This window comes from Lichenostomus cassidix, chromosome 28, assembly GCF_008360975.1.
Source record: "Lichenostomus cassidix isolate B80296 chromosome 28, HeHo_3.0, whole genome shotgun sequence".
NCBI classification, from domain to species: Eukaryota; Metazoa; Chordata; class Aves; order Passeriformes; family Meliphagidae; genus Lichenostomus; species Lichenostomus cassidix.
In genome coordinates this window covers 2,116,817-2,143,966 of record NC_139508.1, presented here as the reverse complement: position 1 = coordinate 2,143,966, position 27,150 = coordinate 2,116,817, and the positions used below count along the sequence as shown (strand labels likewise).

General features: G+C 64.3%; 1 protein-coding gene across 1 annotated transcript; it reads right to left on the bottom strand.

The window, feature by feature from the left end:
- Nucleotides 1-1,335: 1,335 nt before the first annotated feature.
- On the bottom strand, nucleotides 1,336-16,870 carry LOC146426144 (neurocan core protein-like). Its single transcript, XM_085040287.1, has 15 exons — nucleotides 16,693-16,870; nucleotides 11,675-11,754; nucleotides 10,363-10,764; nucleotides 9,140-9,314; nucleotides 8,934-9,061; nucleotides 7,507-7,800; nucleotides 6,153-7,256; nucleotides 4,999-6,078; nucleotides 4,423-4,539; nucleotides 4,201-4,314; nucleotides 3,926-4,084; nucleotides 3,762-3,844; nucleotides 3,533-3,677; nucleotides 2,226-2,408; nucleotides 1,336-2,125 (listed from the first exon to the last, which is right to left on the bottom strand). The coding sequence occupies exons 1-15, from the start codon at nucleotides 16,695-16,697 to the stop codon at nucleotides 1,977-1,979; spliced, it is 4,218 nt and encodes a 1,405-aa protein (XP_084896413.1). The 5' UTR covers nucleotides 16,698-16,870; the 3' UTR covers nucleotides 1,336-1,976.
- Nucleotides 16,871-27,150: the final 10,280 nt, after the last annotated feature.

Sequence of the window (27,150 nt, the reverse complement as noted above, 5' to 3'; positions counted from 1 at the left end):
CAGCTCCGCGCTGGGGACAGCTCCGCGCTGGGACAGCTCCGCGCTGGGGACAGCTCCGCGCTCCGCGCAGCTCTCGCTTCTCGACTCGCCCATTGCATGCGCTAAAGGCCGGGCAGCCTCAACCCTCCTCATCCTCACCTCACCCCTGGAGGTGCCGCGGGACCCCCAAATCCCACCCTGGGCTTGAGGGGGCGGCGGGTTTGGCTTCGTGCCTGGGCAGCCTGGCAGCTCCGCCGGGCCTGGGCAGCTCCTGCGGGCTTGGCTTGGCGGGACCGGAGCGGGGAGGGACCGGGGGGCTCCGGTTGTGCCCACCCGGCCGGCATCCGGTTGCCCACCCGGCCGGGCTCCGGTTGCCCACCCAGCCTGGCACGGGCCGCAGGCTTTGGCAGCCCTGGACGTAGATGAAATAAAAGCTTCGGCCGCTTCGGAGAGCTGAGCTGGGCTCTGCTGTGTCCTTGCGGCAGCTCGGGGACATCACCGGGGTTGTTCCCTCCTCATTCCCGGGGATTCCCAATCCTTGGATTTATCGGGATTAGATCCAAGGAGCAGCACTGGAGGAGTTCTGGCGACAATCGGGGTGGCCGTGGGGGTGGCAGGACACGAATGAGGAGCTCGGGATTTGGTTTGGAGGGAGCTCGGGTCAGAGTTAATGGGTTTGGTCAGAGAAGGTTTGGTTAGGATTAATGGGTTTGGTGGGAGGAGATTTGGTGAGAATTAATGGGTTTGCTCAGAATTAATAGGTTTGGTCAGGATTAATGGGTTTGGTGGGAGGAGGTTTGGTCAGAATTAATGAGTTAGGTCAGAATTACTGGGTTTGGTCAAAGGAGGTTTGGTCATAATTAATAGGTTTGGTCAGAATTATCTGGTTTGGTCAGAGGAGGTTTGGTGAGAGTTAATGGGTTTGGTCAGAATTAATAGGGTTGGTCAGGATTAATGGGTTTGGTCAAAAGAGATTTGGTCATAATTAATAGGTTTGATCATAACTAATGGGTTTGGTCAGAATTAATGGGTTTGATCAGAATTAATGGGTTTGGTCAGAGGAGGTTTGGTCAGAATTAATGGGTTTGGTCAGAACTATCTGGTTTGGTCAGAATTAATGGATTTGGTCAGAAGAGATTTGGTCAGAATTATCTGTTTTGGTCAGGGGAGGCTTGGTGAGAGTTAATGGGTTTGGTCAGAAGAGATTTGGTCAGAATTAATGGATTTGGTCAGAATTAATAGGTTTGGTCCGAATTAATGGGTTCGGTCAGACTGATCTGGTTTGGTCAGAGGAGGCAGAAGGAGCAGCGCCAGGCAGGGAACACCTGCAGGAAATAACAGGGTCGGGAGTCGCCCAACTGTTAAAAAAATTTATTAAAATGTCCAGCAGTACAGAAAGGCCGAGTCAGAAACGGGGAGGGGTCGGCAGGGCGGGGAAGGGTTGGGGACACTGCAGTCACATCGCCACCAGCAGAGATCAGAAAGCGCCACACACACACACACGCCACCTCCACCGGGGACCCGAAACGAACGGAAACGGGGACAAAACCAAACCCGCCACCCCCCAACCGCCTGGGGAGAGGGACAGTGACCCCGGAGAGGGACAGTGACCCCGGAGAGGGACAGTGACCCCGGAGCCACCGCCTGTCCCCCCGGGGCGCTGGGGCAGGGAAATGGGGGCTGCTAAAAAAAACCCAGAGCCACCCGAGGTGACACCGCCTGATTCCCCCCCGCTTTGGGGACAGCGACAGCGCCCAGCCAGGGGGTCCCTGCGAGGGGCTGGGGGTCCAGCCCGGGCCGGGGGGCTGAGCGTGGGACATGCAGGGAGGACTGGGGACGCACACGCTGCCGCCCCATCCGGATCCTATTCCCTACGGGGCCGGGAATCCTACGGAGCTAAAGCCAAAAAGGGGTTAAAAAAGAGGGTCGGGGACGGGCTGGGGACAGAGCGGGGGTTGTCACCACCCCCCGCGGGGACCCCCTTGTGCTCTCCGCGCCTAGAAGTAGTGGCCTTCCTCCATCCAGTCCAGCCGGAGGTGCTTGCGGTGTTTCCGCCGCTCCTTGCGGGCTCTGCGGTGCTGGTGCTGGTGGTGCGGGTGGCTGTGCCGGTGTCGCCGGTGTCGCCGCGCTCGGTGCGACCGCCTGGCTAACGGGGGGGAAAACGGGGGGGAGCGGGGGGGTTAGGAACGGCGGTTTCCCTTTCCTCTTTCCCCACCCAACCCAGCTGTTTTCACCCCAAAACTAACGTTTTGTGCAGAGGATTTTGGGTCTGTCCCACTTGCCGGTGCTGTGGCACTTGATGGTTGGCATGTGGCGCTGGGTGAAGCCCTCGTGGCACTGGTAGCGCACGCTGGAGTGGATGTTGTATTTGTCCTTCTTTTTGCCCACCGGGGAGGCGTTGGGGACATCCGGGGGGGGACCGCAGAGCACTGGGGGGACACGGAGTGCTGTCACCTCCCCCGGGTGTGGGGGGACAAGGGACATCGCCACACACACAGCCCTGGGGACATCCTGGTGGCTTGAGAGGATCCCGGCACGGTGGCAGCGAGGTGTCCCCGGGGGTTAATTAGTTAATTAATGGCTTTATTGGGGTGTCATTATGGGGAGGAGCGGCTGGAGGTGAATGGGACTTGCCGGGATGAGGAATGGGAAGTTAATGGGTTTAATGGGAGAGAATTTAACAAATCCGAGCGCTGAGGGAGGGATTGATGGGATGGAGAAGGAAAGGAAAAATGGAGATTTAGGGGAGAACTGGCGGGGTTTGCATGGGTGAGGGGCGGGGAAAGGTTTGCTGAGGATGAGGAGGGGCGTGGGGACCGCGGGGTGGGGACAGGGACAGTGTGATGGGGACATCGGGATCTGTGAGATGAGGACAGGGACACCAGAGAATGTGGGATGGGGACACCGGGACCTGTGGGATGGGGACAGGCATGGCAGGGACTGCAGGACCGGGACACCGGGGACCGTGTGATGGGGACATTGGGGACAGCGTGATGGGGACAGGGACACCAGGGAATGTGGGATGGAGACACCGGGACCTGTGGGATGGGGACAGGGACACTAGAGACTGAGGGATGGGGACAGGGATGGCAGAGACTGCTAGATGGGGACACTGGGAGCTGTGGAATGGGGACTTCGGGGACTGTGGGATGGGGACAGGGACACCAGGAATTGCAGGACAGGGACATCGGGGACTGTGTGAGGGGGACAGGGACACCAGGAACTGAGGGATGGGAACATTGGGGACAGTGTGATGGGGATAGGGACACCAGGGACAGCGGGATGGGGACACCAGGACCTGTGGGATGGGGACAGGGATGTTAGGGAGTATGGGATGGAGACATCGGGATCTGTGAGACGAGGACAGGGACACCAGGGACTGTGGGACAGGGACATCAGGGACTGTGTGATGGGACGGGGATTGCAGGGACTGTGGGATGGGGACACCGGAACCTGTGGGATCGGGACAGGGACACCAGGAACTGCAGGACAGGGACACCAGGGACTGAGGGATGGGGACAGGGACACCAGGGACAGCAGGACCAGGCCGTACCTGTGCCCTTCTTGCAGATGTAGGGCAGGTTGTAGTTGCAGGGCACGTCGTTCCACTTGCCGATCTCGTGCGACACGAGCACCACGCAGTCCTCGCCGCCCGCGAAGAAATTGTCGGGCTGGTTCTCCCGCCAGTTCTCGTATTGCTGGGGGACACGAGGGACGCGGTGACACCCCCGACACCCCCCGAACCCACTCCCGAGCCCACCCCGAGCCCCCCAAACTCCCACCAAGGCGGTGTTGTCGGTCCACTGGAAATCCTGCTCCACGATGCGATCGTTGAGGCCAATCCAGGTGTTCTCGTGGCCGAAACCTGCCGGGGAAAACACCCGCGGGTCACACGGAGCAGGCGACAAACACCCGGCGAGGGGACATCCGCCACCCCCGAGCCCACCGTTGATGAAGGAGTGCTCCTCCTGCGAGTGGATGCTGGTGAGGTGACCCGAGCGGCGGCGACAGTCGCGCTCCGCGTCCTCCCAGGAGCGCCGGCGGGCGAAGTAGCGATAGCAGTGTCCCTGGAACTTGTGCCAGTTGTGGTCGCAGCCCTCCGTGTCTGCGGGGACACGGCGACAGTGGCGGCGGAGCAAGGGGCAGGCCGCCAGCACGGCGGGGTCGGTGTCACCTCCCGGCTCCCGGTGACACCGCGGGGACAGCGGGGGGACAGCGCACCTTTCTCGCAGCGGCTGCCGCCGTAGCTGGGCAGGCAGAGGCACACGAAGGAGTTCACCTCGTCGATGCAGGTGCCACCGTTCTGGCACGGGCTGGACAGGCAGTCGTCGATGTCTGCGGGGACAGAGCCGGCTGTGGCGCGGGGACGTGCTCCGGGGACAGCGACAGGGGACAGAGCCGCGGCCGGGGCCGCAGGGAGGCGAAGGGAGCTGCGGGACTCACCGATCTCGCAGTTCTCGCCGGTGAAGCCCGCGGCGCAGCTGCAGCCGCACACGGAGCCGTTGGCGCGGCTCGTCCCGCCGTGCAGGCACGGGTTGGTCTGGCACGGGTCGGGCGGCGCTGCGGGAGGTGAGGTGACCTGAGCAGGGCTGGGGGGACGCGGTGCCACCCGGGTTTGGGGACTCTGTACCACCCGGATTTAGGGGATGCGGTGCCACCTGTGTTTGGGGACTCGGTGCCACCCGGGTTTGGGGACGCGATGCAACCCGGGCTTTGGGACGCGATGCCACCCGAGCTGGGGGGACTCGGTGCCACCCGGGTTTGGGGACGCTGTGCCACCCGCCCCTTTCCCACTGCCATCCCAAAGGCTCCCAGAGTGTAAATTTGGATAAAAAGAACGACAACCCCGAAATTCCGCTTCGAAAGCTCCCCTCGCCCTGCCCCTTCTCCCCGGTGCCCGCAGCCCTCCGGTGCCCACAGCCTCCGGTGCCCACAGCCTCCGGTGCCCACAGCCCCCGGTGCCCACAGCCCCCGGTGCCTGCAGCCCCCCGCCCCACAACCCCCGTGCCCGCCGCTCACCGTGCCCGCTGCCGTTGCCGGTGCCCACCCAGGCCAGCAGCTCCCGCTCCTCCAGCTCCGGCTCCTCTCCGCTGCCGCTGTCAGCATCCAGCACCGGCGACACCCCCAGCTCTGCCGCCGTTGGGGGCTCCGAGGACAGCCCCGAGCTCGGGGACCCCGCTGGCTCTGTCACCCGCGCGTTGGGGACAGCTGGGGACAGCCAAGGCCCGCGGGTGACCGAGCCGAGGGGCGCGGGGGGCTCTTCCCTCTTGGCCTCCCCGGACGCGTCCTCCTCGCCGGGGGCTGTGGGGACATCCCGGTGGCTGGGGACAGCCGGGGTGGCGCCGGGGGGCTGCCGGGGGTCCGGGGGGGACAGCAGGAGCTCCTCGATGGCCGCCAGCTCGGGCTCAGAGCCGGGCGTGGGCTGTGGGTCTGCGGATCCCTCCTCGGCCAGCGGCTCCAGCCCCGCCACCTCCTCCGGCCGCTCGCTGGTGGCCCACAGCACCACCTCGGTGGCCGTGGGGGAAGGGGACAGCGAGGGGACATCCCAGGCGGGCGGTGACACTGCTGAGTCGCTGCGGGGCTGGGCTGAGCCGTTCCCGAATTCCCTGGATCCCTCCGGCTGCTCCCGGCCGGGGCTCGGTGGCTCCCGGGGCTCGGGATTGTCACCGGGGGTGGCAGGAGGTCCCTCGGAGTGACCCTCGGGCTGCAGGAATGTCACCGCTTTCCTCTGCCTCTCCAGCGCGCCGTCACCCGGGGCCCCGCCGCTGTCACCGCTGTCACCGCTGTCACCTCTGTCACCTCTGTCACCGCGGGACGGCTCGGGTCCCTCGGCCACCAGCGGGGCGGGGGGCAGCGGGGGCAGCGGCGGCACGGAGCTACCGCCCTCCTGCGGCTCGGTGTCCCCGGAGAAGTCCTCGGTGGCATCCGCGGGGGAGTCCCCGCGAGCGCTGGGGACATCGGTGGCCACGTCCCGGTGGCCCGGAGCGTGGCGGGGAGCGGCGGGGGAAGGGGACAGGTCCAGGGTCCACTCGGGGGTCCCCGAGTCGCTGGTGGCCTGCGGCTCGGGGGACACCGGGGCGGCGACAGCGGCCACGAGCTCTGCAAGAGATGGCACCGCCGTGAGGTCCCCGAGCGGCGCTGGGACACCCCGCCCGTGTCCGGATGTCACTTACCGGGGCTGAGCTCGTCCTCCACCTCGCTGGGGGACGCGTGGGGCTCTTCCCGGAGGGGACTCTCGGTGACAGAGGTGCTCCACACCTCCACGGCGTTGGCTGCGACTCCCTTCGCCTCCAGCGCCAGCGCGGCGGGCTGGGTGACAATCCCCGCCGGGTCCCCAACTGCCACCGCCGGGTCCTCAGCCACCGTGGGGTCCCCTGCTGCCACCTCGGGGTCCCCAGCTGCCACCGTAGGGTCTCCATCTGTCACCGTGGGGTCCCCAGCTGCCACCGCGGGGTTCCCAGCTGACACCGTGGGGTCCCCAACTGCCACCGCCGGGTCCTCAGCCACAGCGGGGTCCCCTGCTGCCACCTCGGGGTCCCCAGCTGTCACCGTGGGGTTCCCAGCCGCCACCGCGGGGTCCCCAGCTGTCGCCGTGGGGTCCTCAGCTGTCGCCGTGGGGTCCCCAGCTGCCACCGCGGGGTCGCGGCCGTGCCGCTGGAGCTGGAAGTAGCGCCCGTTCAGCCCGGGGTAGCTTTTCCTGGGGGCGCTGGGGGTCCCTGGGGTCGCGCTGGGGGTCCCTGGGGTCGCGCTGGGGGTCCCCGGGGCCGCGCTGGGGGTCTCCGGCTCTGATCTGGGGACAGTCCCCAACCCAGGTGGCGCCAAGGTCGAGCCGGGGATGCTCTCCAGGCTCTGGGGATGTGACAGGACGGTGGCCGAGGGTTCCTCGGGGTGTCGCCGGGAGCTCTGCGGAGCTTCATCCACCACGTTGAGAGCTTCCTCCTCGCGGGGCCACGCCGCCTCGGTGGCCGCGGTGGGCGGCGGGGATGTCGCAGCGCTCGTCCCCAACCCCGGAGCCACCGGTGACGGTGACAGGGCAGCCCTCGGGAGGTCACCGCGCTGTGTCCCCTCGGCCGGCCGCAGCTGCTCGTCCTCATCCTCGCCCAGCGCCGCTGGCCCCGGCAGCTCCAGGAGGTCGTAGCGGTCGCGGGGAGTGTCGCGGGTGTCCCCCGAGGTGCCAGGGTCCTCTCCGTGCTCCACCAGCACGTTGTCACTGCTCGGCGGCTCGGGTGTGACAGGCACCGGTAGCACCGCTTCATCCGCGTCGCCCTGCCCTGCAGCTGCGGGGACACCGCGGCCATCAGCGGTGCCACCCGGCTGTCCCCGCGGTCCCCTTGAGTGTCCCCAGCGGCCACCGCATCCCCTCCCCTCACCCACCCGGTGCTGCTCTCCCTCCCAGCGCCGCGCTCCTCATTTATCTCATTAATTCCCCAATTAAATATTCATCCGCGGCAATTTTCCCGGCCGTTCCCACCGATTCCCCCGGGAGCTCGGGATGTCCCGGCGGGAATCTCCGCCGCTCCTCCTCACCTCTGTAGCAATAAGCGTCAAATTTGGAGGCGGCGGGGGGGAAACCCGTTCGGTTCGGGAACTGGTAGAGCGTTCGGACCCCCGAGGTGTCCCCGCCGCACTTCCTGCGCGGCAGGCGGATGGGATAGCGCACGCTGCCATCGGCCAGCCAGCCCGGGTCGCACTGGTCCAGCCCCTGTCGCCAGGCCAGGTACAGCTGGCCCGTGGTGGCCAGCGAGGCGCCGCGGCTGCGGCAGTGCCGGCGGGCTCCGTGCCAGGTGAACCGGCCCGGAACGGTGGCGTAGAACACGGAGCCTGCGGGAGAACGGAGCCGTTGGGGACGAGGGACGGCAGGGGACACGGTGGCTCGGGGCGCGGTGGGGTTTTTGGGGTGGCCTTGTCGCCTGAGCACCGCGTGGGTGCAGGTGGCACGGAGGGATGGCACTGCCCTGGCACGGCCCTGCAGCCGGACCGCGGCAGGGGAGGGATGGACGGGGATGTGGCCGTGGAGGGACATCCCGTGGCACCCAGCCGTGGCATGGAGGGACAAACCTGGGCACCCGTTTGTGTTTCCTGCCATGCCATGGGCACCAAGGGACATCCCTGGGTACCCAGCCATGCCATGGCCATGGAGGGACATCCCTGGGCACTCGTTTGTGTTTCCTGCCATGCCATGGGAGGACAACTGTAGGCACCCAGCCATGGCATGGCCACAGAGGGACACCCCTGGGCACTCATCTGTGCTCACACCATGCCATGGGCACGAAGGGACATCCTTGGGCACTCGTTTGTGTTTCCTGCCATGCCATGGCCATGGAGGGACATCTCTGGGCACCCAGCCGTGCTCCTGGCCGTGCCATGGCCACGGAAGGACGTCACGGGCACACAGCCATGGCCATGGCCACACAGGGACATCCCTGGGCACCCAGCCACGCCACAGCCACCGAGGGCCATCCCCGGGCACCCAGCCACACTGGGACTGCAGAGGGACATCCTCGGACACCCCTGGCCTGGCCTGGCACAGCTCACCCCAGCCTGGCACAGCTCATCTCAGCCTGGCACAGCTCATCTCAGCCTGGCACAGCTCATCTCAGCCTGGCACAGCCTGACACAGCTCATCCCGGCCTGGCACAGCCTGGCACACCCCACCCCAGCCTGGCACAGCCCATCCCAGCCTGGCACAGCCCATCCCAGCTTGGCACAGCCCATCCCGGCTTGGCACAGCCCATCCCAGCCCGGCACAGCCCACCCCAGCCTGGCACAGCCCATCCCAGCCCGGCACAGCTCATCCCAGCCTGGCACAGCCAACCCCACCCCATCCCAGCCTGGCACAGCCCATCCCAGCCTGGAACACCCCATCGCGACCCTGCACGCCCCATCCCAGCCTGGCACAGCCTGGCACAGCCCACCCCAGCCTGGCACAGCCCATCCAGGCGCCCATCGCTCACCTCGCAGCTCCCGGGAGTAGCAGTACACATCGTAGAGCTCCTCGGGCTCCCTCCTGCCGTAGCTGCGCACCCCGGGCAGGCTGTTCCGGTCCCCGTAGCAGCCGGGCCGGGACAGGGTGATGGGGTACCTGGCGGGGAGGGGCACGGTGGGCGCTCGGCTCGGCGCCGGGAGGTGCCCGGTGGGCAATGCCAGCCCCGCCACTCACCGCACGCTCTGGTCGCTCAGCCAGCCCGCGTCGCAGTTGTCGTAGCCATCCTCGAAAGCGGCCTGCAGGTGCTGCGGAGAGGCGATCACGGCGGAATTGTCGCGACAGGCGCGGCGGGCGGCGGGGAAGCTCAGCGCGTAGCGCTCGCCGGCCGGTCGGTAGTGGAAAACAACGCCTAGAGGGGCGGAGAGAGAGGAGATCGTACCGGGATTGGCACCGGGGGAGGGATTGGCGTCGGGGACAGGGCTGGCACGGGTTCTGGGATGGCATGGGGTGCAGGAGGGGTAAAATTGCTGTGGGGTGCAGGACTTGTATGGGGTCCGTGGGATGCAAAATTGGCGCGGGTTCAGGGATGGCACGGGGTGTATGGGGTGCAGAATTGGCATGGGATGCAGGATTGGCACGAGGTGCAGGATTGGCACGGGGTGTATGGGGTGCAGAATTGGCACGGGTGCAGGATTGGCACGGCGTGCAGAATTGGCACGGGGTGTATGGGGTGCAGAATTGGCATGGGATGCAGAATTGGCACGGGGTGCAGGTCTGGCACGAGTTCAGGGATGGCACGGGGTGTACGGGGTGCAGGATTGGCACAGGGGCCATGGAATGCAGGATTGGCACGGGTTTTGGGGCTGGCACGGGGTTTAGGGCTCACCCAGCTCACAGAGAGCCCACAGGGCTTATGAGGTACAGAAATGCCATGGGGTGCAGGGACTAATGGGGTGCAGGTAATTAATGGGGTGCAGAGCTTTCATGGGGTGCAGGGGATTAATGGGGTGCAGGGAATTAATGGGGTGCACGGATCTCATGGGATGCAGGGAGTTAATGGGGTGCACAGCTCTCACGGGGCGCACGGCTCACCCCAGGTGCCCAACTCACCCACTTTCTCTCGGCCACAGGAACTGCCCCACCCTCCCAGCCGTGCCCACCTTGCCCTCCCCACCCTCCCAGCCGTGCCGGTACCATCCCCGGTGTCACCCCCAGTGCCATCCCCGGTGCCATCCCCGGTGTCACCCCCGGTGCCATTCCCAGTGCCATTCCCGGTGCCATCCCAGTGCCATTCCCAGTGTTATCTCCGGTGCCACCCCCAGTGCCACCCCCAGTGCCATCCCCAGTGCCATCCCCGTGCCGTTCCCAGTGCCATCCCTGGTGTCATGCCCGGTGCCATCCCCGCTGCCATCCCCAGCGCCACCCCCGGTGCCACCCCGCTGCCGTGCCCCTCTCACCCGTCACCTCCAGCGGCAGCAGGTCCTGCTCATCCTCGATGCCCGCCACCACCTCGCAGCGGTACAGCCCCGCATCGCTGGCGCGGGCCGCCCGCAGCAGCAGCGTGGCGTTGGAGCGATCCCGGGGGTAGCCTGGCAGTGCCACCCTGCCCTCGTAGGCCTTGACCACCTTCACCGCGTTGTCCTTGGCCACCAGGATGGGCACGTCCTCCCGCTGCCCGCCGGCCGAGCGCACCTTGCTCCATTTGACCCGGGGGGGCTCGGGGGGCTCGTTGGGCCCCAGGGAGGCCGAGGGGTGCAGGAGGAACAGGCAGGGCAGCGTCGCCGGTTCGCCCAGCCCGACGCGAACGGCGCGGTGCTGCACCCGGTTGATGTGGATCACCTTCCCTTCATCCTGCGAGCCTGCGGGGACAGCGGGTTGGGGACAGCTGGGGACACCGCTGGCTGTGGGGACAACCCTGAGCACCCCGGGAAGGGCAGGAGGAGGAGGAATATCATAGTGGGACAAAGCGCTGCCACCTCATCCAGAGGCTGCACAGCGACTTTGCCCCTCGCTGGGGCTGAACCCTCAACTCGGACAGAGTCTGCGCCCCCCTGGATGCTGCCCAGACCCCCCGGAATGTCCCCAAACTCCCTGGGGACACCAGCCCGCCCTGTCCCTCCCTAAAGGCGCCACCCAACCCCTGTGGCACCCGCGGAAAAGCCACCCCCGTGCTGGGATGAAGGACCTTGGCCACCCTCTCCTCCTCCTCCTCCTCCTCGTCCCGCACTAATCCCGTCCCAGCCCGGGCAGCTTCCCAGCGCCGCCGCCGCAAATCCCCCGCGTCCCGGAGCCCCCCGGGGTCAGCGCTGCTCCCCCGGGCAGCTGGGGGTCGAAACAGCCGCTAATCCCCCCCGGGGCACCTTCCTCCCTACCCTCACCCTCACCCTCACCCTCACCCTCACCCTCACCCTCATCCTCACCCTCACCCTCACCCTCCCCTCGCCCCGAGCTCTCGCCTCACTGGGGGGCTCGGAACAAATAAATAGAATTTTTTGATATTTAAAAAAATATAAAAGGGTTGCTGGGTGGGAGATCCGAGGGGGACAGGGAGGGGACAAGTCGCACAGCCACCGCAAATCCCCGGGGGGCTCAGCCGGGCCGTGGGGAGGGGGATTAAGGGTTTAAGGTCTCGCCTGCAGCGATCCCAGCCGGTGGGTTTTTCCCTCGCTAATCCCGCCGGCAATCCGAGCCCTGCCCGGGTTATTATTCCCCGGCACGGTTTATTGGTGCCCGGAGTTCATTAGCGCTGGCTGATTAATTAGCACTCACCCAGCAGGGCGATGGGCAGCAGCGAGAGGCCGAGCAGGAGCCAGCAGGCGGCATCGCCCACCACATGGGTCATCCTTGACCTGCAACGACAGCGCGGGGTTTGGGGACATCTTCGTCCCCTTCTCGGTGTCCTCGGGGTTTGGGGTCACCCTCGTCCCCTCCGCGGTGGCCTCGAGCAGAAATGGCCACGGAAGGAGGAGGATTAACCCCATGAGACCAGGGAGAGTTGGGTTTTGCTCCTGGCAGCAGGGTGGGGTGGTGGGCACCAGCTGGGATGTCACTCTGTGCCACCAGTGCCACCCGCGGTGACATCCTCGTGCTCAGCACCATCACCCAGTGCCCACAACCATCACCCAGTGCCCACAGCCATCACCCAGCACCCACCACAACCATCACCGAGCTCCCATCACCATCACCCAGGTCCATCAAACCATTCCCACCACAGCCATCACCTGGCACGGGCACAACCATCACCTGGTGCCCACCACCGTCACCAGGGTAGACACAACCATCACCCAGCGTGGGCACAGCCATCGCCCAGTGCCCACCACCATCATCCAGTGCCCACCACCATTGCCTGGTGCCCAACTACCATCACGCAGTGTGGACACAATCATCACTCGGTGTCCACCATCACTGTCACCCAGTGCCCACCACCATCACCTGGCATGGGCACAACTATCACCTGGTGCCCACCATCATCATCCAGTGTTCACCACCATAACCTGGTGCTCACTACCATCACCCAGTGCCCACCACCATCACCCAGTGCCCACCATCATCACCCAGTGCCCACCACAATCACCCAGTGTGGACACAACCATCACCTGGTGCCCACCACCATCACCCAGTGTCCACCACCATCACCCAATGTACACCACCATCATCCAGTGCCCACCACTATCACCCAGTGCCCACCACAATCACCCAGTGTGGACACAACCATCATCATCCAGCGCCCACCACTATCACCCAATGCCTGCCACTATCACCCAGTGCCCACCACCATCACCCAATGTCCACCACCACCCAGTGCCCACCACCATCACCTGGCATGGGCACAACTGTCACCCAGTACCCACCACTATCACCCAGTGCCCACCATCATCACCCAGAGTGGACACAATCACCACCCAGTGCCCACCACCAACACCCAGTGCCCACCATCACCACCCAGTGCCCACCACTATCACCCAGTGCCCACCATCACCACCCAGTGCCCACCACCATCACCCAGTGCCCACCATCACCACCCAGTGCCCACCACCATCACCCAGTGCCCACCATCACCACCCAGTGCCCACCACCATCACCCAGTGCCCACCACCATCACCCAGTGCCCACCACCATCACCCGGTGCCCACCATCACCACCCAGTGCCCACCACCCCAGAACTCCTCTCACCCTCTGGGTCCCAAACCATCCCAGCACACACAGCAGGACACACCCAGCACCCCCAAACCCCAAAGGTGACCCCAAACACCCACAAACTCACACCAAACCCCTTGTCCCCCACAGCTCCCTTATGGGGTTTGCTGCTCCCTGCACTCCCCAACCCCAACATCCATTCCTGCCCTGTCCGGATCAGCAATTTGGGGACCTCTCGGCTTTTTGGGGTCACCAGAATCCCCCAGTTCCTCATCCCGCAGCTCTCCCCACCCCACTGCTCCATTTTCCAGCCCTTCATCCCCATCCCGCCCCTTCTGCGCTTTTGTGGGACGAAAATAGAAAGAAAGAGCAAAACGGCGAGGAAAAAAAAGGAGACCCCCCGTGTTCCGAGCTGGCAAAAGGCTTTTTGGGGATGCAAAACCGGGTTTGATGTGATTTCTTCTCAAGAAGAAAGCGCCGGCAGCCCCTTTGCCTCCGGCTCTGTCCCCAAAGCCAACCGCCGGGAGGGGACAGCGAGGTCACCCGGCTCTGACCATGCAGGGAAATTCCTGGGATGAGGAATGGGCTTGGATTTTGGTTTTTTTTCCCGGATAAATTCCCCGGCAGCTGGGAAACCCCAAAAACAGCTCCGGGAGGTTCCTTCATCCCTTCCTGGCGATGCTCCGGGAAGGAAATCCCTCCGGCAGCAAACTTTTCCCTCTCCGGGGGGAAAAAAATCAAATCCTTGGCGCTGTAGGGCTCGGGAGGTTCCAACAGCTCCCATTGAAATGGTCATTTTGACTTTCTGGGGTGTCCAGGAGTTCTCCCGGGACAAAGTGACAGCGCGGTGTCCTTGGTCTGGGCAGCGCTGGGACATGCTGGGTGCGGGATGGGGACACTGGGTGCGGGATGGGGACACTGGGTGCAGGAATGGGGACACTGGGTGCGGGATGGGGACATTGGGTGCAGGAATGGGGACATCCAGGACATCCAGGACCAGGGGACAAAGGTGTCCCGGGCTGTGCTGACAAACATCCCAACGTTTCAAACCGTCTTGTTGGGTTTTCTCACTTTTTGAAAGATTTTTTGGTGTTTACGCTCATTTTGTTTTTTGTCTTCCAGGCGACTTTTTGCATGGAAAGGCAAACCAGGCGGTTTGGGGGGAAAACAGAAATGGGAATTCTCTCTCTGTCACCTTCCTGGGATTTTCCCTTCTCCATCCTCCTCCTCCTCCCTGGCATCCTCCACTCCCAGTGACAATTCAGGGACAAACTGAGGTGTCCCAGAGCCGGTGTCACCCCCGGTGCCACATCGGGATGGCGACAGGGAGCACGGAAAGCCCCAGGAGAGGAGAAGAAATCCTCCTCGGAGCAGAAATCCTCCTCGGAGCAGAAATCCTCCTCGGAGTATTTACTCAGCCCGGGTCTCCTCGCTGAGCAAACAGCCGGGAATTTATTTAAATGTTAAACGTGAAAGTTGCTCTTTGGGTTTTCGGGCACTTCCCAGGGGGCTGTGGGGCTGGGATTTGGGGGATGGGGATGGAAGGAATGGGGATGGAAGGAATGGGAATGGAGAAATGGGAATGGAAAAATGGGATTGGGAGGAATGGGGATGGAAGGAATGGGGTTGGAGGGGATGAAACTGGAAGGATGGGATGGGATAATGGGATGGGATGGGATGGGATGGGATGGAGAAATGGGATGGGACGGGATGGGATAATGGGATGGGGATGGAGGGAATGGGGATGGAGAAATGGGAATGGAGGAATGGGACTGAAGAAATGGGGTTGAAGGGGATGGGAGTGGAGGAATGGGAATGGAAGGAATGGGGCTGGAAAAATGGAGCTGGAGGGAATGAGGCTGAAGAAATGGGAATGGAGAAATGGGGTTCAGGAATGGGGATGGAGGGAATGGGAATGGAAGGAATGGGGATGGAGGGAATGGGGATGGAGAAATGGGAATGGAGGGAATGGGGCTGGAGGAATGGGGTTGGAGGGGATGAAACTGGAGGGATGGGATGGGATAACGGGATGGGATGGGATGGGATGGGATAAGATGGGATGGGATAAGATGGGATGGGATAATGGGATGGGATGGGATAATGGGATGGGGATGGAGGGAATTGGGCTGGAGGAATGGGAATGGAGGGAATGGGGATGGAGAAATGGGAATGGAGGAATGGGACTGAAGAAATGGGGTTGAAGGGGATGGGAGTGGAGGAATGGGAATGGAAGGAGTGGGGCTGGAGTGAATGGGGATGGGGGAATGGGGCTGGAAAAATGGGGCTGGAGGGAATGAGGCTGGAGAAATGGGAGTGGAGGAATGGGGTTGGAGAAATGGGGATGGAGGAATGGGGGTGGAGGGAATGGGAACGGAAGGAATGGGGATGGGGAAATGGGAACGGAGGAATGGGACTGAAAAAATGGGAATGGAGGGATGGGATGGGACTGGAAGGGAGGGCAAATGGTGGAATGGGACTGAAGGAATGGGATGGGACTGGAGGAGATGGGGCTGAAGGAATGGCATGGGGCTGGAGGGGATGGGCTGAAGGAATGGGGCTGGAGAAATGGGATGGGGGTCCCTAATCCCACCCCAGCTGGCAGGAACAGGGCAATGTGTCCGGCTGGGGGTTTGGGGTTTTTTGGGGGTTTTGGGGTCTCATCTCCAGGCTGGGCTGTCGCCTCCCCCGGCATCAGCAATCCTGCAGGATTTGCTTTGGCAGCAGGAAAGGTGGGAAAGCAGCACCTGGCAAAGCTCAGCTGTCCCCAAATTCCAGCACCAGGACACATCTCTGCTCCCCTGGGGCCACCCGGCTGCCAGCCCTGCCCTTGCGACACCCAGGGGACACATTTTCCATGGCTCTGCTCCTGTCCCCTCCCCATTCCGACCCCCAAACCCTCACCGGACCCTCGGCTGAGATGCTGAGCCAGCAAAAAGTTTCTCTCCCAAGGTCAGGACAAGCGACAGGGACAGCGCCATCCCTGCCGGGGCCGGAGATGCCACACGGTGTCCCCAGAGCCGGGCGGTGTCCCCTCGGCAGGTCACCAGAGCCGGGCGGTGTCCCCGCAGCCTCGTTATTGATCGGGACAGCCGATAATTCCCCGATAATCCCCCGATAATCCCCCGATAATTCCCCGATAATTCCCAATCCAGTGGCGGGATGGAGGCGGCCCGGGGTGGCACTGTCACCTCGCCACCCTGAGTGTCACCGGGATCGGTCCTGGACGGATCTCGGGTCCCAGGTGACAAATCCCCATCCCGCCGGGATTCCCGGGGTTGTCACCACAATTCCCAGGATCCAGCCGGGATTCCCGGGGAAAGGATTGCCGCCCGGGTGTCACCAAGCAGTGTCCCCAAGCAGTGACAGCCCGGAGGTGACAGCCAGGCCAGGGGGTGGCACAGGGGTGGCACCGAGGTGGCCAGGCCACCAGCAGGATTTCACAGCGGGGGGCTCTGTCCGCAGTCAGGGCGATGTCACCGTGACGTCCCCAAGGCCACGTGGCTCTGCCACCCTCGGGGACACCGAGCTTGTCCCTTGTCGCCCCGACCGGGGAAACGGCAGACGAGAGAGATTTAAAATAACGCCGGTGCACAACGCCCCCCCTTCCCCTCCCCAGCCCGAACATTTTCACATCTGTCACTCGCTGTCACCTCATGAATTATTCATCCTCCTCATGAATATGCAAAGCCGGCGCTGGTGATTAGCTTGAGCTGAAACAGAGCTTAATTCCACCCAGGCCGCCGGGCGACAGGACCACCCGGCCACTCCGGGGGTCACCGCCACTCCCGACTTGTCCCCAGGCTGGGGGTGGCTGAGGATCCCGCACGGAGCTGAGGGGACATTTGGGACAGCGCTGGGGACACGGGATGGGTGGCAGGGGACAGCGGGCACTGCCCACCCACCCGGACAGCCAGGGGATGTGGGTGTCGCCACCTTGGGGACAACGCAACGCCGGCGGTGCCACCAGCTGTCCCCACGCAGGACGCCACCCCCCTGTGACCTCCGCCTTCCCAGCGGGTCACTCGGTGCCACCACCGCACGGGCGACACCGCGGTGCCACCCCCCTCCGGCGTGCCCCGCGCCCCTCGGCGTCCCTCCAGCCCCCCAACCCGCACCCCCCAACCCCCAGCGTCACCCACCTCCCTCCCAGCTCCGCGGAGCCACCCGCCGCCCCCGCGGGGACCGGGGGTGTCCTCCGGTGTCCCCCGGGGGGCTGCGCGGCGGCGACAGGAGCCCGGCGGCTGGGCCGGCTCGGCGTCCCCTCCTCTCTGCCCACAACAAAGGAATTCTGCAAACCTCGCTGCCGTCACATCTCACAGGCAACGTGATGCTCCCCGCTCCCCCCAGCCTGCCGGAATAAATTAGCACCTCGGCAAACTGTGATCCCGGCCAATATGGGCCCTTCGCCGGCTGCGAGTTTTATTAGGCAGACAGTCTGCAGCCTTTATTTTAGAATTTGCTCCTCTTTTTTTGGGTTTTTTTTTTTTTCCTCCCTGAATTATTATTTTTTTAAAAATTTATTGGTTTTTTTTTTTTTTTTGTCCCGCTTTCCGCCTCTGCCAGGTGAACCCCCAAGAGCTTCGGGAGCCCCAAAGCCACCGCGGTGTCACCGCCGGCTCTCGGCTGCATCTCCAGCCCTGCCGGTGGCTCTGTCACACGCCGGGAGTGACACCCGACACGTCCCCGGTGCCCCGAGCCGGGATGAGAGCCGCGGGCCGGTGGGCCTGGCATGGATCCGGGCTGTTGTCCCACCGTTGTCCCACACCGGTTTGGGGTTTGCACCCCGGTTTGGGGAAATTCCCAATTTCCGACCCGCCAGGAAGCCACCAGTGTCACCAGGGTGGCCCAGGAGCAGCCGGCGGTAGCACCGCAGCGGGGTGGTGACACCCCGGTGGCACCCAGCGCTGTCCTGTCACCCCTCGCCATCTCTCCCTGCCCTCTGTGGCGATGCCACCTCCCTGGGGCTCAGGGCATGGCGGTGTCCCGCTGTCCCCAGCCCTGCCTGTCCCGCTGTCCCCCAGCCTGTCCCAGTGCTGGCGTCCCTCACAGTGTCCCCCTGTCCTGGTGTCCCCCTGTCCTGGTGTCCCCTGCTCCTCACAGTGTCCCCACACCGCCAGTGGCCACACCCCCATTGTCCAGCTGTCCCAGTGCCCCTGATCCCCGCAGTGTCCCCTCCTGCCCCGCTGTCCCCAACCGCGGCACCGCCATCCCTGACAGCTCAGTGTCCCCTCAGTGTCCCCAGCATCCCCCCACGCCAGGGCCACCATCCCTCACCCCTGTCCCCCCTGACACCCGCAGTGTCCCCAGCACCGAGTGTCCCCCATCGCCACCGCGTCCCCAGCCCGGAGCCATCCTGCTCGTGCCACAGCCGTGTCGCTGTCCCTGTCCCCATCCCCGCCACCGCCACCGGGACCCGCGGCCCCCCCACCCCCGCATTCCCCGGCCCGGATCCCTCCCGCTCCCGCCGGTGTCGCTGCCGGTGTCGCTGCCGGTGTCACCGCCCCCATCCCCGTCCCCGCAGCAGTGCCAGCTCCGGTGTCACCGTCCCCACCGCCGCCACCGGGCCCCGCATTCCTGCAGCCCCCGCAGCCCCGCCGCGTCCCCAACCCGCATCCAGCCGGTACCGGTACCGGTGACATCGCCACCACCGGGCCCCCAGCGCCGATCCGTCCCGGTGGCGGTGCCGCTGTCCCCAACCCCACGGTGTCCCCGCAGCGGGGGCGGTGCCGCCGTGCCGGTGTGCCGGTGTGTCGGTACCGGTACCGATACCGGCGCCGCACGTACCTGCTCGGCGCTCAGGGCGCGCCGGGACTCATCGCCGCCGGTAGATCCGAACGCCCCACCGGCACCGGGGGCTTAAAAGCGGCGCTGGGAGAGGGGGGCAGCGGGTCGAACCCCCCCGGAGGGGGCCGAGCCGGGCCGGGCCGGGCCAATCGCGGCTGGCGGCGGGCGCGGCCCCCTCCCTCCCGCCCGGCCGGTGCCGCCGGTGCCGCCCGTTCCGCACCTGCCCGACCGCAGCGGCGGAGAACCGAGCCCGCTCCGCGCTGCCCGGCGCAGGGCGAGGGGAGGCCGCGCATGCGCCGCCCCCCCAAACCGGGGCTAAACCCCCCCCAAATCCGGGACAAACCCCCAAACCGGGGCTAAACCCTCCCCAAATCCGGGACAAACCCCCTAAACCGGGGCTAAACCCCCCAAACCGGGGCTAAACCCCCCCAAATCAGGGACAAACCCCCCAAACCGGGGCTAAACCCCCTAAACCGGGGCTAAACCCCCCAAATCCGGGACAAACCCCCAAACCGGGGCTAAACCCCCTCAAATCAGGGACAAGCCCCCAAACCGGAGCTAAACCCTCCCCAAACCGGGGCCAAACCCCCCAAATCCGGGACAAACCACCCCAAACCGGGGCTAACCCGGGGCTAAACCCCCCAAATCCGGCACAAACTAAACCCCCCCCCCAAACCGGGGCTAAACCCCCCCCAAATCGGGGCCAATCCCCCCAAATCCGGGACAAACCCCTCCAAATCCGGGCCAACCCCCCCAAATCTAGAGACGCCCCCTCCCCATTCAGTGGGGTCTCATCCCTCTAGGAGTGAGTGGTCTATAATGGGGGGGGGGGGGTCTGAGGGGTCCCTGGAATTTGGGGAGGGGGGTGTGACGGGGATGGGGTCACTAAAAGAATGTGGGGGTCCCTGGGATGGAGGCAGGAAGAGAAGGGGGAACCAGCCGGATTTTGGGGGTGTTTCTTAATTTTCCAGCTCCTCCGCTCCCCAAAATTCCCTTTCAACCCCACAGGGTGGAATTGTGATCCTCCACACCCCATATGGGGTAGCAATGGGGGGCAGAGTGGCTGGAAGATTAAAAATCCCCCCAATAATCCCCCAAAAAATAGGCAAGACTCCCCAAAGAGCCGAACCGACCCCCGAAAATGGGAATAAAACCATCGCTGAGCTCTCGGGGTGGTTTTTTTGGGGAGGGGTGTCACCTTCCCGCCGGTGACCGAAGAATGCCAGCCTGTCTCCGGCGGCTTGGCAAGGCCACCAGCCGTGTCCCCCCTCCCCATTTCACCCCGAGGATGGATCCGTGGAAACCCGAGAGCAAAGTTCTCATTTCCGACTCCCATTGTGCCAGACTTTTCGCGGCGTTTCCTGCCTTTTGTGAGCCCCCCCTGCTCCGGCACAATCCCGGCGTTGCCGGCGACACAGAGCTCCTCTGTTCCCCCATCCTTTATGCGACTGCAGCTGGCGGGCGCGGCCCCATGGAGGTGGCCGAGAATAGGGGACACTGCCGGGGGTCACTGTCCCCGAGGGGTTTGCCGAGGGAGATTTGGGGAGAGGGTGGCAGGGGGTTTGGTGTGGCGGCTTGTTCCGGTTGCCGGTGGGTGCGGCGGCCCGACAGATATCCCATCCCGCTTTGGAAAGGGTTTTGGGGTTGTGGGGTGGTCGGGGAGGATGGGCTGGAGTGGTGGGAGCAGAACAGTGGGATGGGGTTGGATCTGAAATGCTCACCCTTCGGGTTTTGGGGTTTTAGGGTTCTCCGGGAGGATGGTCTGGGTGGTGGAAGCAGAATAATGGGATGAGGCCGGATCTGAAACCTTTACCTGGGGCACTCAGGGTGGGTTTAGGGGTTGTAAGGTATTCAGGGAGGATGTCCAGGAGTGGTGGAAGGAGAACCATGGGATGGGGTTGGACCTGAAATCCTCACCCTGTGGGTTTTGGGGTTGTTGGAAGCTCAGTGAGGATGGTCAGGGAGTGGTGGAAGCAGAACAATGGGATGGGGTTGGATCTGAAATCCTCACCCTGCGGGTTTTGGGGTTGTAAGGTGTTCAGGGAGGATGGTCTGGGAGTGGTGGGAGTAGAACAATGGGATGGGGTTGGATCTGAAATGCTCACCCTGCGGGTTTTGGGGTTTTGGGGTGCTCAGTGAGGATGGTCTGGGTGGTGGAAGGAGAACCAGGGGATAGGGTTGGATCTGAAATCCTCACCCTGGACACTCAGGGGGGGTTTTGGGGTTTTAGGGTTCTCCAGGAGGATGGTCTGGGTGGTGGAAACAGAATAATGGGATGAGGCCGGATCTGAAACCTTCACCTGGGGCACTCAGGGTGGGTTTTGGGATTGTAAGGTGTTCAGGGAGGATGTCCAGGAGTGGTGGAAGCAGAACAATGGGATGGGGTTGGACCTGAAACCCTCACCCTGTGGGTTTTGGGGTTTTAGGGTGCTCAGGGAGGATGGTCTAGGTGGTGGAAGGAGAACCATGGGAAGATGCCAGACCTGAAATCCTCACCTGAGGCACCCAGGGCAGGTTTTGGGGTTGAAGGAAGGAGGAAGGATGTCCAGGAGTGGTGGAAGCAGAACCAAGGGATGATGCCAGATCTGAAATCCTCCCCCGGGGACCCTCCGGACACTCCTGCTGCCCCCCAGGGCTGTGTCCTGCACCCACCGGTGTCCCAAATCCTTCCTCCTGTTCTTCATCTCCCCAAATTCCACCCGGAAATCCGGCAGCCCGCATGGCTCGGGGATCAGCTGGTTCATTCCCGATTCCCGGCGGGGACCTCAGGTGTCCCCAGCACCAAACCCCGCGTGTCACCAACCCCGAAAAACCGCACCGCAGCTGCTCCCAGCCTGACCCCGAGCCTCGAAGGGACATCTGGGGGACTCAAACCTCGCTGTGGGCTCGGGGCAGGCGAGGGGACACCCCGGGCCACCCCCTGGGGACACCGAGGCGTGACTGTCCCCGGCCGTTCGTGTGGCGCTGGCAGTGACCGAGCGCAGCTCTCGTCTCAAGTGGCGATAAATGTCACAGCAGCCACCCGCCAGCTCGGCTCGGGGACCGGGGGGGACATGGACACCTCTCCCCCCTCGCCGAGCCCAGGGACGCGCTGGGGAGCAGCTCCTCCAGTGGCACCAGGTCGGAGTGTCCCCGCTCCAGCTGGGAGGTGACTTCCTGGGGTCTGGTGGCCTTTCGGAACCCAAAACCTGGCGAATTAGGATGACAGAGCCAACGGTGTCCCAATGTCCCCATCCTCGCCCAGAGCGGGGTCTCCCCACACCCCCACCACCCCGAGCCGCTGCCTGCTGTCACCGTGTCCCCAAAGCCCTGACCCCACGGGGTGACCCCAACCCTCTGTGCCACTCCCCGAGCCCCAGCCCCGGCAGGATCGGCGGGGGGAAGCGGGAACTGCGCGTCGTTTTGAGGCCAAACGTGGGGATTCTGGTGAAATCCTGCAGCAGTGTTGCCGTGACGACCCTCCCGCAGCTTCCATCCGGAGATGTTTTCCTTTGTTGTGACAGTGACACGGGCGCTTGGGGTGCGGTGACAACGCCGAGGGGCTCCCGTCGCCAAGGGTAGGACCCGCCAATCCCCGCGGTGTCCCCATTGCTCCAGCACCCCCCCGGCTTGTCCCCAACCCCCCCAGGGGACAGCGGAGCCAGGTGACATGAGTTTGGAAGGTCTCAGCCAGGCCTTGCTGCTGTCACAATAGAGGGGTGACACGGCCAGTCACGGTGCGGGGACAGCTGTGGGGACATCGGAGCGTCCCGGTGGGGACGGAAGGATTGGTTCTGTGGTGACACCCGCGTCCCCAAAGGGACAGAGCCGGTTTGGGCGGGTGGTGACACCGCGAGCTGCTCCGGTTTGGGGTGGTGGTGGCACCGTGACCGAGGTGTTGAGGGACATCGGGGTGGCCCGGAGCCTCGCTGGGTGTCCCCGCAACCTCCCGGGAGGGTGGCCTGGTGTCCCCGCAGCCCCTCGAGAGGGTGTCCCGGTGTCCCCGCAGCTCCCGGGAGGGTGGCCTGGTGTCCCCGCAGCCCCCAGGAGGATGTCCCGGTGTCACCGCAGGAGGATCTTCCGGTGTCCCCACAACTCCCCAGGAGGATGTCCCGGTGTCCCCGCAGCCCCTAGGAGGGTGTCCCGGTGTCCCCATAGCTCCCAGGAGGATATCCCAGTGTCCCCCCAGGAGGATGTCCCGGTGTCCCCACAGCCCCGGGAGGGTGGCTTGGTGTCCCCGCAACCCCCCAGGATGATGTCCCGGTGTCCCGCAGCCCCCAGGATGATGTCCCGGTGTCCCCACAGCTCCCAGGAGGGTGTCCCGGTGTCCCCCCAGGAGGATGTCCCGGTGTCCCGCAGCCCCCAGAAGGGTGTCCCGGTGTCCCCGCCCCGCCGGGGGTGCTCGGGGGGTCCCCGTCCTGCGCCCCACGGAGCCGCTTGTTATTCCGCTCAGGTCCGCGGGCGGCTAATGAAGGCCGTTCCAGGAGAGCTGCCACATTCATCAGGACTGCAGCTCATTAACGAGGCCTCTGCCACCGCAGCTGGGGACAGCGCTCGGGGCACCGGAACGGCACGGACGGACGGGCGGGACAGCGGCTGGGGACAACCGGCGGCTCTGCCTGGCCTGGCTGGGCTGAGGTTGGGCTGGACAGCTCAGCCAGGGCTCTGGAGGGGACAGGAGGGACACAGGAGGATGGAATCCATGCTGTCCCTGTCCCCTCATCACCACGGCGAGGGCACGGGAGGGTCCCGGCCGGTGTCCCCGGTGTCCCCGGTGTCCCCCGGGGCTGTGGCGGTGCTGCCCTGGCCAGGCCCGACTTCCCTCCGAGCCCACCGGCGGCAGGCATTGATTTTATTTGCTGTTTCCATGGCAACTGCCTCCTTCCCATCCCCCTTCCGGCAGCCGGACCCGCTCCTTGTCCCTCGGGCAGCGGCCAGCCCGCACCTGGGACACCGTGGGGACAAGGTGGGGACACGGGAGGGGACATGGGAGGGGATACGGGAGCCTCCTTGGCGACCTCCGCGGTGGCGATGCCACCACCTCATCCCTGTGGGTGATTTTGGGCGAGAGGGCTGCGGGGCTGGCACGGGACACGGGGGACATGAGGGACACGGGGCACACGGGGCACACGGGGCACACGGGGGACACGGGGGACACGGGGGACACCAGGCCCGACCAGCCCCGCTGTGGCTCCGGCGATAACAGCAGCGGGGCTGGCAGCACGCCGCGCTGGCTCATTAGCCGAGGTGCTAATTGTCCCGCGCGGGGACACCGAGCAGCATCTCCCGCTCGCGAAGCCAAGCTCATTAACGGCACATGCCACCCTCACACCTGCTCCCAGCGCTGTCACACGTCCTGGAGGGAGAGGTGACACCGTCGGGGAGGACACCGCCACCGCGGCAAGCCCGCCGACCTCACCGCCTGGCACTAAACGCCAGTTTGGGCCTTCAAACCGCCGTTATGATTAATTAATTACAATTATATCCTTTACACATCCCCTTCCAGCGCGACGCACCCACAGCCACATCCTCGCCAGCGCCGAGATGCCACCACATTGTCACTTAGCATGAATTACAAACGACATCTGGCTGCGCCAAGCCCTGCCCTTCCCAAACCCCCCCGCGGCAGCCGCTGGGGGAATTTTGGATAAATAATAAAAGCGCGGAGAACAGGCAGAGCCCTGTGCCGGTGCGCGCTGAATTCCGCATCCCCCGGCGATCCCCGGGGCTTTACACGGAAGTGGAAATCAATCGGCACAAGTAATTAATGGGGAAGGGCACAACACCCGCTCTTTCTTCGGAAGCGCCGGCCGGCGTTGCTCGGCAGATCCCGGCCGCACAAAAGGCACCGGGCGCTCGCTTCCTGCGCCGCCGGCAGCCCGGGCCCGCTGCGAGCGGGGGTGCTGGAGCCGTGCCCGAGTCGGCCTTGGCATCGGCCTTGGCATCGGGCTGGCCGGCGGCTCCTGGATGCGATGGAAAAGCCTCCCCGGGGCGCGGCGGAGCGCCGGGCTGGATGGCGGCCGGGAGAGCAGCCAGAGCGGCTACCGGCACGGCTCGGCCGCGTTCCTCGACAGCCGGGAGGGTGTTGAGAGTGAAGATCGCGGGGCTGGGGGGCTGCCTTCTGGTTCGCCAGGGTTGGGGGGTCTGGGGGCATCGGGGTCCTCCCGGTTCCCAGTGATCGGAGGGGTCAGGGGTCACTGGGATCCTCCCGGTTCCCAGTAACCGGAGCCATCAGGGGTCGCTGGGATCCTCCCGGTTCCTCGGGGCTGGACAGGTCAGGGGTCACTTGGATCCTCCCAGTTCCCAGCCCTGGAGGGTTCGAGGGTCACTGGGATCCTCCCGGTCCCCAGCACTGGACAGGTCAGGGGTCACTGCGATCCTCCCGGTTCCCAGTGATCGGAGGGGTCAGGGGTCACTGGGATCCGGTAGCTGGACAGGTTGGGGGTCACTTGGATCCTCCCAGTTCCCAGCCCTGGAGGGTTCGAGGGTCACTGGGATCCTCCCGGTTCCCCAGCGCTGGACCAGTCGGAGGTCACCGGGATCCTCCCGGTTCCCAGTGATCAGAGGGGTCAGGGGTCACTGGGATCCTCCCAGTTCCCCAGCACTGGACATGTCGGGGGTCACCGGGATCCTCCCGGTTCCCAGCACTGGACGGTTCGAGGGTCTCTGCGATGAGCAGGGAGGACGCTGTCGCCAGGCGCGTGCAGGAGGTGACGCGCACGGCGGTGGCAGAAGTGGCAGCTCTGTCCCCAGACGCGCAATTAGCCCAGGGGCAAATGAGGCTCCTGCGGTTTTTGACCCAATTTCTCAGGCGAAACTCAGGCGGGGGAAGGAGGGGAGGGAGGAGGAGGAGGAGGAAGGCAGAGCCCGTCAGGCGCGTGCGGCTGCGTCGCGTGTCCCCGCGGGTGTGCGCACACGCGTGTGACATGTGTGTGACAGCGGCCGAGCCCCGGGGCGGTGACAGGGATGGGGACAGGGACGGGGGAGGTGACGGGGCGGCTTCGCAGCTCTCGCCGGGGTTTATTTTTGCCGGTGATTGAGCCGAGGTGACTCAGCCGGCACCGGGAGCTCGGCGGGGCGGCAGAACCGGGGGCTGGGCTGGGAAGGGAGGCTGGGGCGAGCAGGAATGCAGGGGTGAAGGGAGGTGCAGGGATGCAGGGATGAGCAGGGATGCAGTGATGCTGAGCCATGCAGGGATGAAGGGATACAGGAATGCAGGGATGAGCAGGGATGCAGTGATGCTGAGCCATGCAGGGATGAAGGGATGAAGGGATACAGGAATGCAGGGATGAGCAGGGACGAAGGAATGCAGGGATACAGGAATGCAGGGATGCAGGGAGGAGCAGGGATGAAGGAACGCAGGGATGCAGGGATGAGCAGGGATGAAGGGATACCAGAATGTAGGGATGAGCAGGGATTCAGGGATGCTGAGCCATGCAGGGATGTTAGGATGAGCAGGGATGCAGGGATGAAGGGATGAAGGGATGAAGGGATGAATGGATACGGGAATGCAGGGATTCAGGGATGAGCAGGGATTCAGGGATGCTGAGCCATGCAGGCATGCAGGGATGAGCAGGGATGCAGGGATGTGCAGGGATGAAGGGATACAGGAATGCAGGGATGCAGGGATGAGCAGGGAGGTGCAGGATTGCTGGGCCGTGTAAGGATTCGGGGATCTGCAGGGATTTGCAGGGAATTAAGGGATGCAGGGGTATGCAGAGATGTGCAGAGTTTCAGGAATGCAGGGATTTGCAGGGATTCAGGGATGCCGGGATACAGGGATATGGAGAGATGCAGAGATTCAGGGTTTCGGGGATGCAGGGATATGCAGGATTCGGGGATGCAGGAATTCAGGGATATGCAGGGATGCAGTGATCTGCAGGGATATGCAGAGATGCAGGGATCTGCACGAATTCAGGGATGCGGGGATCTGCAGGGTTTCAGGGATTCAGGGAGATGCAGGATTCGGGGATCTGCATGGATTCAGGGATGCAGTGATCTGCAGGAATTCAAGGATCTGCATGGATTCAGGGATCTGCAGGGATCTGCAGGAATCCAGGGATCTGCAGGGATCTGCAGGAATGCAGGGATCTGCAGGGATCTGCAGGGATCTGCAGGAATTCAGTGATCTGCAGGGATTCAGGGATGCAGGGATCTACAGGAATTTAGGGATCTGCAGGAATTTAGGGATCTGCAGGGATTCAGTGATCTGCAGGGATTCAGGGACGCAGGGATCTGCAGGAATTTAGGGATCTGCAGGAACTCAGGGATCTGCAGGAACTCAGGGATCTGCAGGCATTCAGGGATGCCGGCATTGCTCCCAGCCCGCCCTCCCGCCCTCTCCC